General features: G+C 41.8%; 1 protein-coding gene across 1 annotated transcript in view; it reads left to right on the plus strand.

Annotated features, from left to right (window-relative positions):
* The first annotated feature begins 349 nt into the window (after nucleotides 1–349).
* ntsr1 (neurotensin receptor 1) overlaps nucleotides 350–16,133 on the plus strand; it is a 139,459-nt gene continuing 123,675 nt past the window's right edge. Inside the window, exon 1 of the mRNA XM_003220701.4 lies at nucleotides 350–2,212. Coding sequence (XP_003220749.1) covers nucleotides 1,517–2,212 — 696 coding nt within the window. The 5' untranslated portion in view covers nucleotides 350–1,516. The remainder of the gene's footprint in view (nucleotides 2,213–16,133) is intronic.

Consider the following 16,133-nt stretch of genomic DNA (forward strand, 5'->3'; position numbering starts at 1 on the left):
TTATAGTGGCTTTACTGAGTATTCCTGGTGAGCTCATGGCAGGTGCATGATTTAATCTGAAGATTTATTGATTCTCATTTCAATCTCTTAGTGAATACATTGCTACAGTTCCCTGCAGGTATTTCTTTTTGCCCCCAATGAAGTGACCTATCACAGTGTACCATTATAGCATTTTGCAACTGTAGCATCCTGCTATTCCCACATTCTATGGAATCCTGGGGTATTTAGTTAGATTAATCACTAGATTCTCCCAGAAAATTCTAAATATTTCTCCATAAGATGCAAATCCCAAAATTCCATAAGACATACTAGAGCATACTAGAATCATAGTGCTCTAGTGTTGTAGTGTGAAAGTGATGACAAAAACCATCATCCACTGTATTTTCAAAGAGAATGTTTATTGGCATCCATTACTACATTATTCTATTTCCATTCTTGATTCCTTGTGGGAAAAATATGGAAGTTCTAGCCCCAGTCATAGACGGATGTCAAGATCTCATACATAAACATTTTTGCAGCTACGAAATGTATAAATTGCACCCTCTTCCCGGCAGGCATTGAAGACAACATACAATAAAATCATTAAAACCGTCACATAAAACAGAGAGTGGAAACAAAACAAAATGAAACAGAAGCGTGCAGTAAAACCTAAGAATGGCAGTAAAATTAAAAGTAAAGGGTGACAGGACTTTAAACAATATTAAATCTTGGGCAGAACAGAAGCTGCTCTTTGCTGCACATTTGAAGCCAAAATAAGGAAGGAGCCAATCTAAATTCATCCCACTCTTTGTGGTATCTAATTCTCCAAATATTGCAAGCATTGGAATATAAGAAGGAAATCATTAGAGCATTTTCTTAGACAAAAATTCAAATTGGGAACACTTGAGGAGGGTTGAGGAGGCACAGAAAATATTGACCTTCTTTATAAGAGCGATGCATAATGTATATAGGATGGGGGAATGGTTGATTCTGGTCTGCTTACCCCCACTCATCCCTGGGGAACAACAGGGAGAGAGAGGGAGAGATTATTGTCCTGCTAAACCACATTAGCGCTATTCACATCTGGAGAGCGCAGGAGTCTAAAGAATGAGGCACGCACAAAGAGCAAGGGATGGGGAGAGGAGAGTCACGGGAAAGACACAGGAGCGGCTTGCTGCCTTGAGCTGTGCTCACCACTGAAAACACGGCTGCACACTATTCCTGGCACTGTCTCGGTGCCAGGGCTGTTTAAAATTGCTCTCTTCTGCCTCTCTCTCCCTCTCCCCCTTCTCTTATATACATCAATCAGGCTCCTCCTCTCTCTCGCATCAACATGAGGCAAGTTTCCACTTTGTGTTTTTAGTAGCAGCTTTGTGCTCGCGCTGCCCAGCTGCAACGTGCCAGTCACACCCTCGGCACGGAGGCAGCCCTTTCTAGACAAGCCTTCCTTGATGCTGGGTACCAGCTGGGGCTCAAGCATCCTTAAGTGAGCACCTTCAGCAGCCTTGGGATCAGCCTTCTCTCCAGCAAGAACGACATGCACCTTAACACAACTTCGTCCCTGTACCAGCTGGGATACCTTATGGGTCAGTTTCACTTGCAGCCTACCGGCTCAGCTCTGCCTACCTCCGGGAATGTCTCCAACAGTTCAGAGTCTGGGTCCCGGATGCCCAACGAGGAGGATCTGGACGTGAACACAGACATCTACTCCAAAGTCATGGTCACCATCATCTACTTGGTGCTCTTCTTGGTGGGGACCATCGGCAACTCCATCACTGCCTACACCTTGGTGCGGAAGAAGTCCTTGCAGAACCTTCAAAGCACTGTGCATTATCACCTGGCCAGCCTGGCATTCTCCGACCTGCTCATCTTCCTCCTCTGCATGCCCATCGAACTGTACAACTTCATCTGGGTACATCACCCTTGGGCTTTTGGCAACGACATCTGCAAGGGCTACTACTTCCTGAGGGATGCCTGCACCTATGCCACAGCTCTCAACATTGCCAGCCTCAGCGTCGAAAGGTACATGGCCATTTGCCACCCTTTCAAAGCCAAGAGCATCATGTCCCGAAGCAGGACCAAAAAATTCATCAGCTGCATTTGGGTGGCTTCGTTTCTGCTGGCTATTCCGATGATTGTGACCATGGGACAGGTGTACAAGGTACCCCAAGATCCAGACTCATTCATCTGCACCCAGATAGTGGAAGCTTCCACTCTGAAAGTTGTCATCCAGGTCAGTCTCTCTGTGCCTGTTTCGTTTTGTGTTGTTGCTGCGGCTGGCAGATTTACAAAACTGCACCCAGCTCTAGCTACGTTTAATACCTAGAGATCAGAGATTAGTTAGTGGCTAAAAAAAAGGATAGAAAGAAAACATTGCAAGCAGACGCTCATTTTCCTATAAAGCCATAAGCTTTCCCCTGTCACAGCAGATGACAGATACTCTCTAGAGCACGCTCATTTCCTCGTGTTGCTCTACTATTCGAAGTCATTGCATGCTGCTACTCCCAAAAGACCCATGCAAGCTCAATGAACTTTATAAAAGAATTGTTTGCATTTATATATATATTCTTTCAGGCAGGCTTGTGAGCAGACTGTCTAGAGTTTTTCTTTAAGTGTCTACTAAAAAGAAATGGGAGATGTGTGTGTACGGTGATGAACATGCTTGGAAGCACATGGATCACAGACCTACGATGGTGAGAGCACTCAATTTGGCTTTCGGGTTTATATGCAGCATGCTCTCAGTTCAAATCCTAGGTTTGTAGCTTTGAATAATGTAGGAGATGATTATAAGCATCAGATCACAAACTGGACAGAACCTGCTTACCAGCTCTAGCAAAATAAAAGTTCTGGACTACACAAATCTGAATCAGGGGAATGGTATGGATTACTCAGAGCACACCAATTTGCATGATTTCCTTTACTTTACATAATTGATTCTGCAATTTTTACTTTGTTGTACAATGTATTCAACTCCCATTCCTGAATAAGCAGGGAATTATAGACTGGAAAGATCTTCTTTCAGTGCTTTCATAAATGCTCAAGAACCCAGATGAATTCCTACAAAGACCTCCAATTAGAAAACGGAACTGGAAATCTTTGCAGAAATTCAGCTGCATACTTCAGTTTGACAGTAAGCATTGCAAGTGTTTCTTCCCCATCACAGGAGCTAGAAGTGTGTGTTGAAACAAAAATGAATGCTGAAACTGACACATACACACACATCCTGGAATTGCACTTGGTCTCACATTTCACAGTTTTTCTGAGCAGGTACAGAATGGTCATGTCCATACTTTTGCTGCTTCTAAGACTCATGTTGTGCTCACAGGTGTAAAAGAAGCCCAAATATTTGTGGTTATATTTTTGAATATGAATTCCTAACTAATGTTTCTTTGAGTAAGGAAGAAATGAAGGGGGGCTACACTTACTTGTGATACATAAAATTCAAGCTGCTTGTGATGTTTTTTCTTGGCATATTATCTCTTGGCAATTGGAGTTGGGAAGAAACAGTGATTAAACGAGGAATTAAATAAACTGATTCAGTAATTTACTGAGAAATACTTTCATGAACTTCTTCTCCTTGGTTCAGCCTGTTGAATTTGGGGTACTGAATTGGGGGACAACAATGAAAATGGATGCATGGAGAATGCGTTCAGTACCTTACACCAGAACAAAAACGAACCATCATGAGACACCTTTCAGCATATTTATGTTTTTGCAAGACATGCTTAGTTCCTTTGCATAATGTGAATGGAGCAACTTTCCTATTATTTCTGTCTCTTACAGCCATCCCTAATAGTAATACAAACCAGTGCCCATCCAAAGTACTCAGGTTTGGTAGGGCAAATAGATGCATCACCTCTCTGAAAAATACCAACAACATCTCATAGATAGATAGATAGATAGATAGATAGATAGATAGATAGATAGATAGATAGATAGATAGCAGTGGTATTTTTGTGCATGTTCTTAGGGGTGTCATACACATATAAACCACCAAGTTTTTTCAGTCTACGTGTGAGTGTCCTTTAGTCAGGTAAAGACTGGAAAAAACTTGGTGATATATATATATATATATATATATATATATATATATTCAGTCTAAGTGTGAGTGCCCTTTAGTCAGGTAAAGAGGAGCCTCCGGTGGCCAAGGGGATAAAAGCCTTGTGACTTGAAGGTTGGGTTGCTGACCTGAAGGCTGCCAGGTTCAAATCCCACCCGGTGAGAGCGCGGATGAGCTCCCTCTATCAGCTCCAGCTCCATGCGGGGACATGAGAGAAGCCTCCCACAAGGATGGTAAAACATCAAAACATTCGGGCGTCCCCTGGGCAACGTCCTTGCAGACGGCCAATTCTCTCACTCCAGTAGCAACCCCGGTTGCTCCTGACACTAAAAAAAAAAAAGTCAGGTAAAGGCATGTGTAGAAAGAATGATATCCACTTACTTGAGTTTAAACCTCAGGGCACCCAAATACCCAAAGTGTATTTGGAAGTAAATTCACATTGTGCTCATTTCAAATTATGCAAGTATTCAAAGTGCTGAATGCTATCCTCAAATTCAGCACTTTGAAAAGCTCTTTTTAAGCCACCCTAAGCCTGGAGTGGGCTCACTAACATTGGTTATCCCTACCTAGATCTGAATTTGCCTTAGATAGACCCCCAACACTTCCTCGCTATTGATGTGTGACTCCAGTTTTGCATCCGAGGCTTCTCAAGATGTAGAGTATATATTTCTGAAACACATCTGGTTTTCAAAGCAAATACATTTGTGGATCTGTAATCATCTCAGCAATGTTGAGGAGATGAACTACTATAGAAGAGGAAACATGGAGCATTATTCAGAAAGCAATTGAGCACGAGTTCTTGCATCTAAGACGGTTTTGTTCTGTTCAGATTCTGTGATTGAATTGGTTTCAGTGGGACTTTATAAGCAGAGAGAAATATTTGGATAGACTGAAGCGAAGCAAATAATTTAGAGGAAGTTAGTTTGTATTATTAAGGTTTACTGACACATTAATTGAAGTACAAGGCTAATCTTGGAAGTTAAGCAGCATCAGTCCTGGATAGTATTTGGATGAGAGATTGCCACTGAATATCAGGCTGTGTGGATTGTAGAAAGGAACTAGCCAAACTTCCTTGCCTAAGAAAACCCTATGAAATTCACAAGATTGCCATAAGTTAACAGGTGACTTTAAGGCACAAATCAATATCACACAAATCAATATCAGTGTCAAGACAAGGAACACTGTTTTTTAAACAACTGAAGTGAAAATAGTCATTTCTCTCCAAAAGTAACAATTTATCATAGCATAGTGATTTGAATTCTGTTGTGAAGTTCACACTAAAGTTGACCTAATGAATCAACAGGATTTACCTACCTATTAATTCAACAATCAACAGTTGAGTCTACTTGAGTTAGACCTAACAGGTTAGGACTGCTTCATGTTGTAAGATATCAACAAATGATCTACAGGTGTATTCCTGAGAGATGGGCATCCAACCTCTGCTTAACTGTGTTCTCTTTTACTGGAAAATTTAAAACAGAAATTGAATGCCCAGCTCTCAGAGATAGTGGCCAAGAGATACTATGTTATTCAGAGACAGTAGCAGAAGGTTGGACTAAATGGCCCCTATAATACCTTCAACTCCATGACTCTAGGTACTTCTACACTGTAAAATTATTTGTACTTTGATACTATTTTAACTGCCATGGCTTAATACTAAGGAATCACCCCAAGGACTGGAGAAGAAGGTCCAGCTCTTGAGATACTGGAACTCTAACTTGAGTTGAAAGTAACACATAGGACTCAAACCAGTTTAATAAAATATCAAGAGTTTTGTGAGAGCGGGAAGGTTTTTTTTTCTTCTTCTTCCTATATACTCAGGTCCATGGTGTCAAGCAGGGTGGAGGATTCAAAAGACACCAGTCAAACAATATTTCCACCAAAATGTAGGTCAGGTGAAAAATGTTTTGAAAAGAAGGAACTAAATTGCTTGAGATCACACAAGGCAGGTTGACATTTTCACTGTAAGGGTAGACAGAGATGCGAGAAGAAAAGAAAAAAATACTTTTAAACGCACACACACACACACACACACACACACACACACACACTAATCTAAGCTATTGATCTTCAGAGCTGATTGTTGCTTCCAGGAAATATATTTATAATCTGTCTTTCTTCCAAAGAGCTCAAGACAACATGTGTGATACTCCTTTACATTTTTATCTTACAACTCTGTGAAGCGGGTTAGACTGGATCTACACTGCCATATAAGTCAGTTTCTGAATCCAGATTATCTGCTTTGAACTGGATTCTAGGAGTCTACACTGCCATATAATCCAGTTTAAAGCAGATAATCTGGATTCAGAAACTGGATTATATGGCAATGTAGATAGGGCCTGAGAGATAACTGGAAATAGTCATAAATATGCATTAGGTACTAAATGGTTATGGGTGCATAGCTAAAGCCCATCCCTGCAGGTCTTTGCGTGTGTGGCATCTTCTCAGACATTTGCATGTTGAGTTCTGAAATCATGTTCCACTGAATATAGTTACAGAGCTCCTGAAATAAAGAAATGCAAGATCTGGGATTCCCAGACATGGGAGTTTTGGAACTGCATTCAGCTAAATATTATCAGAGACATAGGCTCAACATGTGATGTTCTGGAAAGATAGACATGCATTTGCATACACTTGCAGATTCCATTTAGATGTGAATAAACAAACACCTTAGTAGAGCTTAGAGTTACTGTATGTGTCTTTTTATGGATCAGTGGGTATTTACACCTGAGCTGCTAGCACTAGATAGTCATGCTAGCACAAGATAGTCCTCCTGAAGCACAAGATAGTCCTCCTTGTTTATTGACTGCAAGATTAGCAAGTACTAGGGGATCTAAGCCACTGCCTGTCCTAGGCTTCGAAACAAGTGAAAGTATATCTAGTGCCTACACATTGCGCGGCAAGATCATTTCCTCCTATGCTGTTTACGAATAAATATGGAGTGCCTATGTTTGATTTCTCCCGTAAACACCTGTCGGGCTCTTGCTTGGTTTTCTTTTTAATTACTTTGTTTCCCATCCTCAGGCAGGTTTATGGTTTTGCTTATTCCATGGTACCTAGGGATAGGGGTGCCAAGATAAACACACACACTTTGCTAGCCAAAAAAGAAATATATCTGGGATTTTTGCATCTCTACTTTGCAGCTAAAGTAAGCAAAAGTGGATCTAGGTCTGGTTTAATAGTCATAGAATGATAGAGTTGGAAGAGACCACATGGGCCATCTAGTCCAACCTCCTGCCAAGGAGCAGGAAATTTTCATTCAAAGCCCCCCCCCTCCCCACAACAGATGGCCATCCAGCCTCTGTTTAAAAGCCTCCAAGGAAGGAGCCTCCACCACACTCTGAGGCAGAGAGTTCCACTGCTGAACAGCTCATACAGTCAGGAAGTTCTTCCTAATGTTCAGGTGGAATTCCTTGACTATAATTTGAACCCATTCTTCCAAGTCCTATTTTCTAGGATAGCAGAAAACAAGCCTCCTCCCTCTTCCTTATGACATCTTTTCACATACCTATATGTAGCTATCATGCCTCTTCTCAACCTTCTCTTCTGCAGGCTAAACATACCATTAAGCAAGGAGACATGGGAACTTCAATGCAGGAAGCAGAAAAACCAGCATTTGATGACAGTTCCTATCAGATAATGCCATGTGCAGCCCACTGCCAGTCTTCCTCCTCCTCATGATTCTCCCGTCCCAAGTTATTGGCAGATAAAACCTTTGTGTAAAGGGTTCTTTCCACTTCTGTGGCAGCATACAGGCAGTAAAGTGATGTCAGACACAACAAGGACTGAAACAGAAGGAGTAAGCTAACTCAATAAATAAATACACAGTTCCTCTGGAGTGTCTTTAAAAGTTGCATTAACAAATCAATTAAGCCTTAGAGATTGTAGCAAGCTACTGTAATAGCTGTGCTGGAAATTTGCACAGAGGTCCAGGGCTGACCCTACCAAAATTGGAGAATTTGCACACTGATGTTTTGCTATGAAAAGTGAGAATCAGTCCCAGTCGTTGAGATCTAGCCATCCTACTCACTAATTTCATACCATCTTCATCTAATTTAAAAAGTCCTCCTGTAGTGATCAGTTCAGACATCTCATAAAAGAAGACCGGGATGACGAGGAAAAGGAAAGGGAAATGTGGAAAGCAATTGAAAGAGACTGAGAAATTGAAAAGATAATTGCAGAAAGGGAAAGTAGAGAAAAGGTGGATGTAGCGTACCTGGATTTCAGTAAGGCCTTCGACAAAGTCCCCCACGACCTTCTGGCAAACAAACTAGTAAAATGTGGGCTAGACAAAACTACGGTTAGGTGGATCTGTAATTGGCTAAGCGAACGAACCCAAAGGGTGCTCACCAATGCGTCGTCTTCATCATGGAAAGAAGTGACAAGTGGAGTGCCGCAGGGCTCCGTCCTGGGCCCGGTTCTGTTCAACATCTTTATTAACGACTTAGACGAAGGGTTAGAAGGCACGATCATCAAGTTTGCAGACGACACAAAACTGGGAGGGATAGCTAACACTCCAGAAGACAGGAGCAGAATTCAAAACGATCTTGACAGACTAGAGAGATGGGCCAAAACTAACAAAATGAAGTTCAACAGGGACAAATGCAAGATACTTCACTTCGGCAGAAAAAATGGAAATCAAAGATACAGAATGGGGGACGCCTGGCTTGACAGCAGTGCGTGCGAAAAAGACCTTGGAGTCCTTGTGGACAACAAGTTAAACATGAGCCAACAATGTGCTGCGGCTGCTAAAAAAGCCAATGGGATTCTGGCCTGCATCAATAGGGGAATAGCGTCTAGATCCAGGGAAGTTATGCTCCCCCTCTATTCTGCCTTGGTCAGACCACACCTGGAATACTGTGTCCAATTTTGGGCACCACAGTTGAAGGGAGATGTTGACAAGCTGGAAAGCGTCCAAAGGAGGGCGACTAAAATGATTAAGGGTCTGGAGAACAAGCCCTATGAGGAGCGGCTTAAAGAGCTGGGCATGTTTAGCCTGCAGAAGAGAAGGCTGAGAGGAGACATGATAGCTATGTATAAATATGTGAGGGGAAGTCATAGGGAGGAGGGAGCAAGCTTGTTTTCTGCTGCCCTGCAGACTAGGACACGGAACAATGGCTTCAAACTACAGGAAAGGAGATTCCACTTGAACATCAGGAGGAACTTCCTCACTGTGCGAGCTGTTCGACAGTGGAACTCTCTCCCCGGGGCCGTGGTGGAGGCTCCTTCTTTGGAGGCTTTTAAGCAGAGGCTGGATGGCCATCTGTCGGGGGTGCTTTGAATGCGATTTCCTGCTTCTTAGCAGGGGGTTGGATTGGATGGCCCATGAGGTCTCTTCCAACTCTACTATTCTATGATTCTATGATTCTAGGTGAGAGAAAGAGAGAGAGAGATATGTTGGCCATGCCTACCTTTAATGCTCGTCCTGCCTACTGTTATTATGCATCCCATGGCAGATTCTACTTAAGAGAAAGCAACTCTTGTCAGGAACACCTCAACTAGCAGCCTGAAATCGATATTGGATCAATAGCAAATTTGACAGTGGCATTGTGAAATCCAAAGAAAAGGGCACTAAAAGAAAAGCTCAGCTTGACAGAGGTGGGTCTAAATGAAGTGTAGAATTTGATTTTGTATCAAGGAATGCAGGTTCATTTTTCTAAGAAGCTTTATTTTATTTCTATCTCTAACAAAAATAACTAGAGCTGGCACTTTTATGTGATTTAAACAGAATGCTGTCTAAACAGAAGACTGTCCACTCCAAAGTACATCTGTAACGCAGCATACGAGGACAATACCTTCCAATGACAGAGCATGGTCAAAAGGATATAGCCAGGTAACTAGAACAGAACAGTGAACAGAGAAACCTTGAGATTTATGTATTGATTCTGGGGAAATTAGGCAGGGGGCCCAAATGAACCCACTGGAAAAAACCAAGACTATCTGCTCCTCTCTCTCTGACTAAATAAACTGAGTGGATACAATAGTACTTCTTCACTTTGAACTCGGTTTGTAGTAACTGAAATAGAAGTAGCTGAGAAAGTCGTACAGCAAATTATTAACTGGGAGTGTCCCTGCGAAAAGGAACAGTTGGAGAGATATGAGGGAGGTTCTCTGAAGAGATGGCAGAACTGCAGATTGTGAGTTCAGGGCCTATAATATACCTTGGTTTGTACAAGTTACTTCTTGCTTTAGGAGAACCAGACTGACCTGTAGAGACAAGTGGAGGGAGGATAGGCCCTCAATCCCAACTCTGTCCCAATGCATCAATTACCCTACTTTCTTTAAGGGAACATGATTAAGAATTTGTCCAAAGAGGAGCAGTCAACAGCTCTGATGCTACTCTAGCCTCCTGCATCTGGCATAATATTATAATGAAAAAATACTACCTGCTTCCTCCACCTCAATTCTTGGGCATTTCTTTGAGTTCTACTTTCCCTTGTTTGGAAAATATCAAGAAATGTCAGCTTAAACACACATCCTACTTCTTTCCTTCCCCGCTCTAAATTGCATTTCTCAGTTTACATTCCCAGATTTCCTCTCTATGGCAACAGACCATCATTCTAACATTCTGGGATAAAAAAACAGTGCAACCCTCCTCCCAAAGATCTCTTTAAAATGTGTTCGAGTATTGGAAAGCTAATAATTCATCAAAACGCATAAAATGTTATTGACCTCAAATCACATCTGTGTCATTTTAAAGATTCGGGATCATGGAAGCATTACTACATTAAAAAAAAACTTTTCTCAAACCACAGAGAGGTGGAAAAGTGAGAAAGGTACGGGAACAAAACAGGTCACATTTATAAATTCTGCATGTCAGCAGTTTCCAACCTGTATGCTGGGTTATGCTCACCTACCTAAGTAAATGAATCAAATAGTCAAACCCTCTCAGCAGAAATTTTGTCAAGAAAAAAACATAGTAGTTTCACTGTTGGGTCACTATAAGTCAGAAATACCATGAAAACAAACAATCATAAATCTGGAGGAAAAATAAGGATTACAAAAACAGCCTTGGAAACCAAATGGATCCCTAGAGCCATTCTTTGCCCACTACTGATAAACATGAATGAATGGGCTCGGGCTGTGGCGCAGGCTGGAGAGCAGCTGCAATTAATCACTGCAATGAATCACTCTGACCAGGAGGTCATGAGTTCGAGGCCGCTCGGAGCCCATGTTTGTTTGTCTTTGTTCTATGTTAAAAGGCATTGAATGTTTGCCTATATGTGTAATGTGATCCGCCCTGAGTCCCCTTCGGGGTGAGAAGGGCGGAATATAAATGCTGTAAATAAATAATAAATAATAAATGAATAAGGTAAAGGTTTTCCCCTGACATTAAGTCTAGTTGTGGCCAACTCTGGGGGTCGGTGCTTATCTCCATTTCTAAGCCGAAGAGCCGGCATTGTCCGTAGACACCTCTAAGGTCATGTGGCCAGCATGACTGCATGGAGCACTGAAGTGGTACCTATTGATCTACTCACATTTGAATGTTTTCAAACTGCTAGGTTGGCAGAAGCTGGGGTTAACAGTGGGAGCTCACCCCACTCCCCGGATTCAAACAGCAGACTTTTTGGTCAACAAGTTCAGCAGCTCAGCAGTTTACCCACTGAGCCACCAGGAGCTCCTGAATAAAGGAATATACACTGTAAATAAATATAAGATTGAAACATAAAAATAACATTTCACATTAATCAGATATTGAAACAAAATAAAGGTTTTTGGGGGTGTGATGGTCTTTCTAGCAGTGTTGTAACAGCCTCCCATGCAGTCATGCCGGCCACATGACCTTGGAGGTGTCTATGGACAATGCCGGCTTTTCGGCTTAGAAATGGAGATGAGCACCATCCCCCAGAGTCGGACACGGCTAGACTTAATGTCAGGGGAAACCTTTACCTTTATCTTCTCTGAACAAAACTCACCAATAACGGTCATGAAAGAACCAATGGATGTTGAGCTTTCACTATGTTAAGATGTGAACTAATGAAGTGCAATGACATTCATTTCTGAGAGAATAATTGAATCTGTTCCTAGTGGTCTAATTTCATGCTCATCTGATAGAAATTGACTTTCCTTCATGATTCTTAAAAGCCTTTCCTTGCTTTAGTCCTCATTGCATGAATCCAGAACACTGCAGTTTGCTCAGTTTTAAGATTTTAAGGTTTCCCTTGACGTTAAGTCCAGTCGTGACCGACTCTGGGGGTTGGTGCTCATCTCCATTTCTAAGCCGAAGACCCGGCATTGTCCGTAGACACCTCCAAGGTCATGTGGCCGGCATGACTGCATGAAGCGCCGTTACCTTCCCGCCAGAGCGGTACCTATTGATCTACTCACATTTGCATGTTTTCGAACTGCTGGGTTGGCAGGAGCTGGGGCTAACAGCGGGCGCTCATTCCGCTCCCAGGATTTGAACCTGGGACCTTTTGGTCTGCAAGTTCAGCAGCTCAGCACTTTAACACACTGTGCCACCAGGGGCCCCTTTTAAGATTTTAGAAATGTTTAAATCAATAGCTCCCATCAAAGTATGTCTTATGATGTGCCTTGGTCATGTGTTCTGTACAACATGGTTCCATTCCTTTGTTCTGTCACCTTTTTGTCTTTGAATGGTTGGTGGTCTTCATGCAATAGCCAAAACAGCCAGCCAGCAATATAGTATCGCACCCAGATCCTAGCAGTAGTCCACCTTTATACTGCTTTGGTCACACTTCACCCAGATTGTTGTGTTTAATTCCGAGTAACACAGTTCAAGGAGGATCTGTACAAGCTGAAAGGTGTTCGAAGGAGGACATCCAAGATGGTCTGCAATCCAAACCCCACAAGGAATGGCTTGGGGAGCTGGGTATATTTAAACTTGGAGAAAATTGAGAGGTGATATGGTAGCCATATTTAAATACTCAGAGGTATGAGGATGGAGTTAGCTTGTTTTCTCCTGCTGCAGGAACTACAGCACAAACAGATTCAAATTACAAGATAAATGGTTTCACCATGGTAAATACTATGGAGAGCCTTTTGACTACAATAACTGTTCTGCAGTGGGATGTATTGTCTTGGAAGGTATCTCTTTCTTTGGAGATTTTAAAATAGAGGTTGGAAAGCCTTCCCTTCAGGATTCCATGCCAGACAACCAAACTGTGGTTTGGTTCCTACAAGCACCAAAATCCATGGATGCTCAAGTTACATTATGAAATGGTGTCCCTTATATAAAGTGGCAAAATCAAGATTTGCTTTTTAGATTTTTAAAAAATATTTTCAAACCATGGATGGTTGAATCCATAGTTATGGAATCCAAGGATATGGAGGGCAAACTGTATATTACAAAGTGGCAGGACAATGGAGTAGATGTCCTTTCCACTTCCTTTCAACTAAGGTTGCATAATCTTCTTATGAATAAATCATGTTTGGATTTTGGAATCAATGCTTATTCTTTTCAGTATTTGAACTACAGACTGGGAACATCCTATTTCAACATAAGATGTAGGACTCTGATTTTGAGCCAAATATTACAGCCAGTTTCTTATCAATTTCCTGTGCCACTGCCCCCACATACACATATGAGCAAATAGCAACATCTGATTGTGTGAGACGTGAGTATGATCTGGAACAGCTTTGATGAGAGAGGTACAATAGGTCTGCTAAGGCTCCCATCTCTAAGCATCAAACCCACAGAGGATTTTTAGACAAGAGTTCCTTCCAGTCATGAAAGGACTGCTGTTCATAGTAAATTATTTTCAACTACCTGTCTTGCATTTAACATACAGTCACCCCTTCATATTTGTGGCTTTTTGAGAATTTGATTATTCATAAATTTGATTAAAAATGGTATCTAGGAATTTCTAAGTCCTCCAGTATGATTCTGTGGTCAGCTTCTACCAGAAGTTGACCTGAGAGTTGTACTGGTGGACATTGAAATTCCTAGGGGAATGTTTCACAAGTTTTAAAATCATTTTTATTCTCATTTTGCCACTTTTGTGGATATCCTGTGCCCCTAAACCCAGAAAATGTGGAGGGTGGTCTATACATTTTTTTGCAATTGGCTACTGGAATGTAAACAAGGGTTTTACTTGCACATCTTTTTATCTGTGAGGAAACCTCCTCATGAGAGGAAAAATCATTCAGTTGAAAGACATGTGGAGCCCCCAGTGGCACAGTGGATTAAACTGCTGAGCTACAGAACTTGTTGACCAAAAGGTCGGCTGTTTGAATCCGGCGAGTGGAATGAGCTCCCGCTGTTAGCCCCAGCTTCTGCCAACCTAGCAGTTTGAAAACATGCAAATGTGAGTAAATCAATAGGTACCGCTTCGGCGGGAAGGTAATGGCACTCCATGCAGTCATGCCGGCCACATGATCTTGGAGGTGTCTACGGACAATACCAGCTCTTTGGCTTAGAAATGGAGATGAACACCAACCCCCAGATTCAGACACAACTAGATTTAATATCAGTCCTTTACCTTTACTGTTACCTGAAAAAGTGTACACTCTAGCTAATATCTGTTATGACCTAAGAGGAGAAGAAGCTTTCCAAATACATATAATCCCTGAGTTACAAACATCAGACTTACAAACAACTCATAGTTAAGACAGGGGGTCAGACAAAATGAAGTGAGAGAAATCTACCCCTCGGAAGGGAAATTTAGTCCTGAAACTGTTATCATGGAGAAAAGGTGTCTCCACTGAAGCTTTATCACCAATCCTTGTTCCCACATTTTCCAAAATCCAATTTTCACAAAGGCAGAAAGTGAGGTGAAATCTTCTGGACAGAGGCACAGACAGCAAAACAAACACCACAGGAGTAGCAACCCTTCCCTTTGCTATCCAAAGCTAAAAAGATGATGATGATGATGATGATGATGATGATGATGATGATGATGATAGATAGATAGATAGACAGATTTGGCTAGAGTTACACTTTAAAATGTATCTGTTCTGACTTATACACAAATTCAACTTATGAACAAACCTACAGAATCTATCTTGTTAGTGACTTGGGACCTGTGCTCTAGTTGCAGTTTCCTTATAGGTTTCATCCTCTATTGAAGAGAAATTTGTTCTTCTGCCTCATTATCAGAGCATTTCAGAAGACACTTTTGGAGAGTTTCCTTACTGACAAAAGATAGCCATGCATATTCTGTGTTCCCTTGCCTTTTCTATGGCACATTTCTTGCCTTGCAGCCTCCCCAGCTGCCCATGCATCCTGACCAGGAGATTCCCCATGGGAGTACTTGCCACATGGCATCTTCTCATGGGCTTTGCTCGAAGCCTCTGACGCCACAGAACAAATGATCATGCAGCACAAAGCAATAACACACACTTTTCAGCCACATCATCACCATGAGCCCCCATATTTCTGCATATCAAGATTTCCTTTACACATTTGCCTTTGTTTTTGTTTCTCAAAATAAGTTCATTTTCCATCAGACTAAAGCAGAGTGTTCTGTTTGTGCTGGTTTTTCTAGTCTAATCATTAGGTTTTTAAGTGATTTTTACATCCCTTAGTATTTGAATCTCTGTTAATGGAGAAAAAAGCACCATATAAATAAATAATACTATTACTACCAGTACTATTGCTATTACTGATAGTAATAATAGTAATACTAATAGTGTTTTAACATGACAGCTTATTTTATTGTATTTCATGTGTTTAGCCTTATCTTGAAAGCTGCCTGGGGAAAAATCCCTGCCAAGAAGCAGGAAAATCTCATTCAAAGTACCCCCGACAGATGGCCATCCAGCCTCTGCTTAAAAGCCTCCACCACACTCCAGGGCAGAGAGTTCCATAACTGAACAGCTCCCTCACACAGTGAGGAAGTTCTTCCTAATGTTCAGATAGAATCTCCTTTCCTGTACTTTGAAACCATTGTTCCACATCCTAGTCTCCAGGGCAGCAGAAAACAAGCCAGCTCCCCTCTCCCTATGACTTCCCTTCACATATTTATAATGGCCATCATGACTCGTCTCAGCCTTCTCTTCTGCAGGCTAAATATGCCCAGCTCTTTAAGCTGCTCCTCACAGGGCTTGTTCTCCAGACCCTTGGCCATTTGAGTCACCCTCCTCTGGACACATTTGATTCCAATTTAACTGCCAGAGCTCCATCTTTTGGAAT

This window comes from Anolis carolinensis, chromosome 4 (genome assembly GCF_035594765.1).
Source record: "Anolis carolinensis isolate JA03-04 chromosome 4, rAnoCar3.1.pri, whole genome shotgun sequence".
NCBI classification, from domain to species: domain Eukaryota; kingdom Metazoa; phylum Chordata; class Lepidosauria; order Squamata; family Dactyloidae; genus Anolis; species Anolis carolinensis.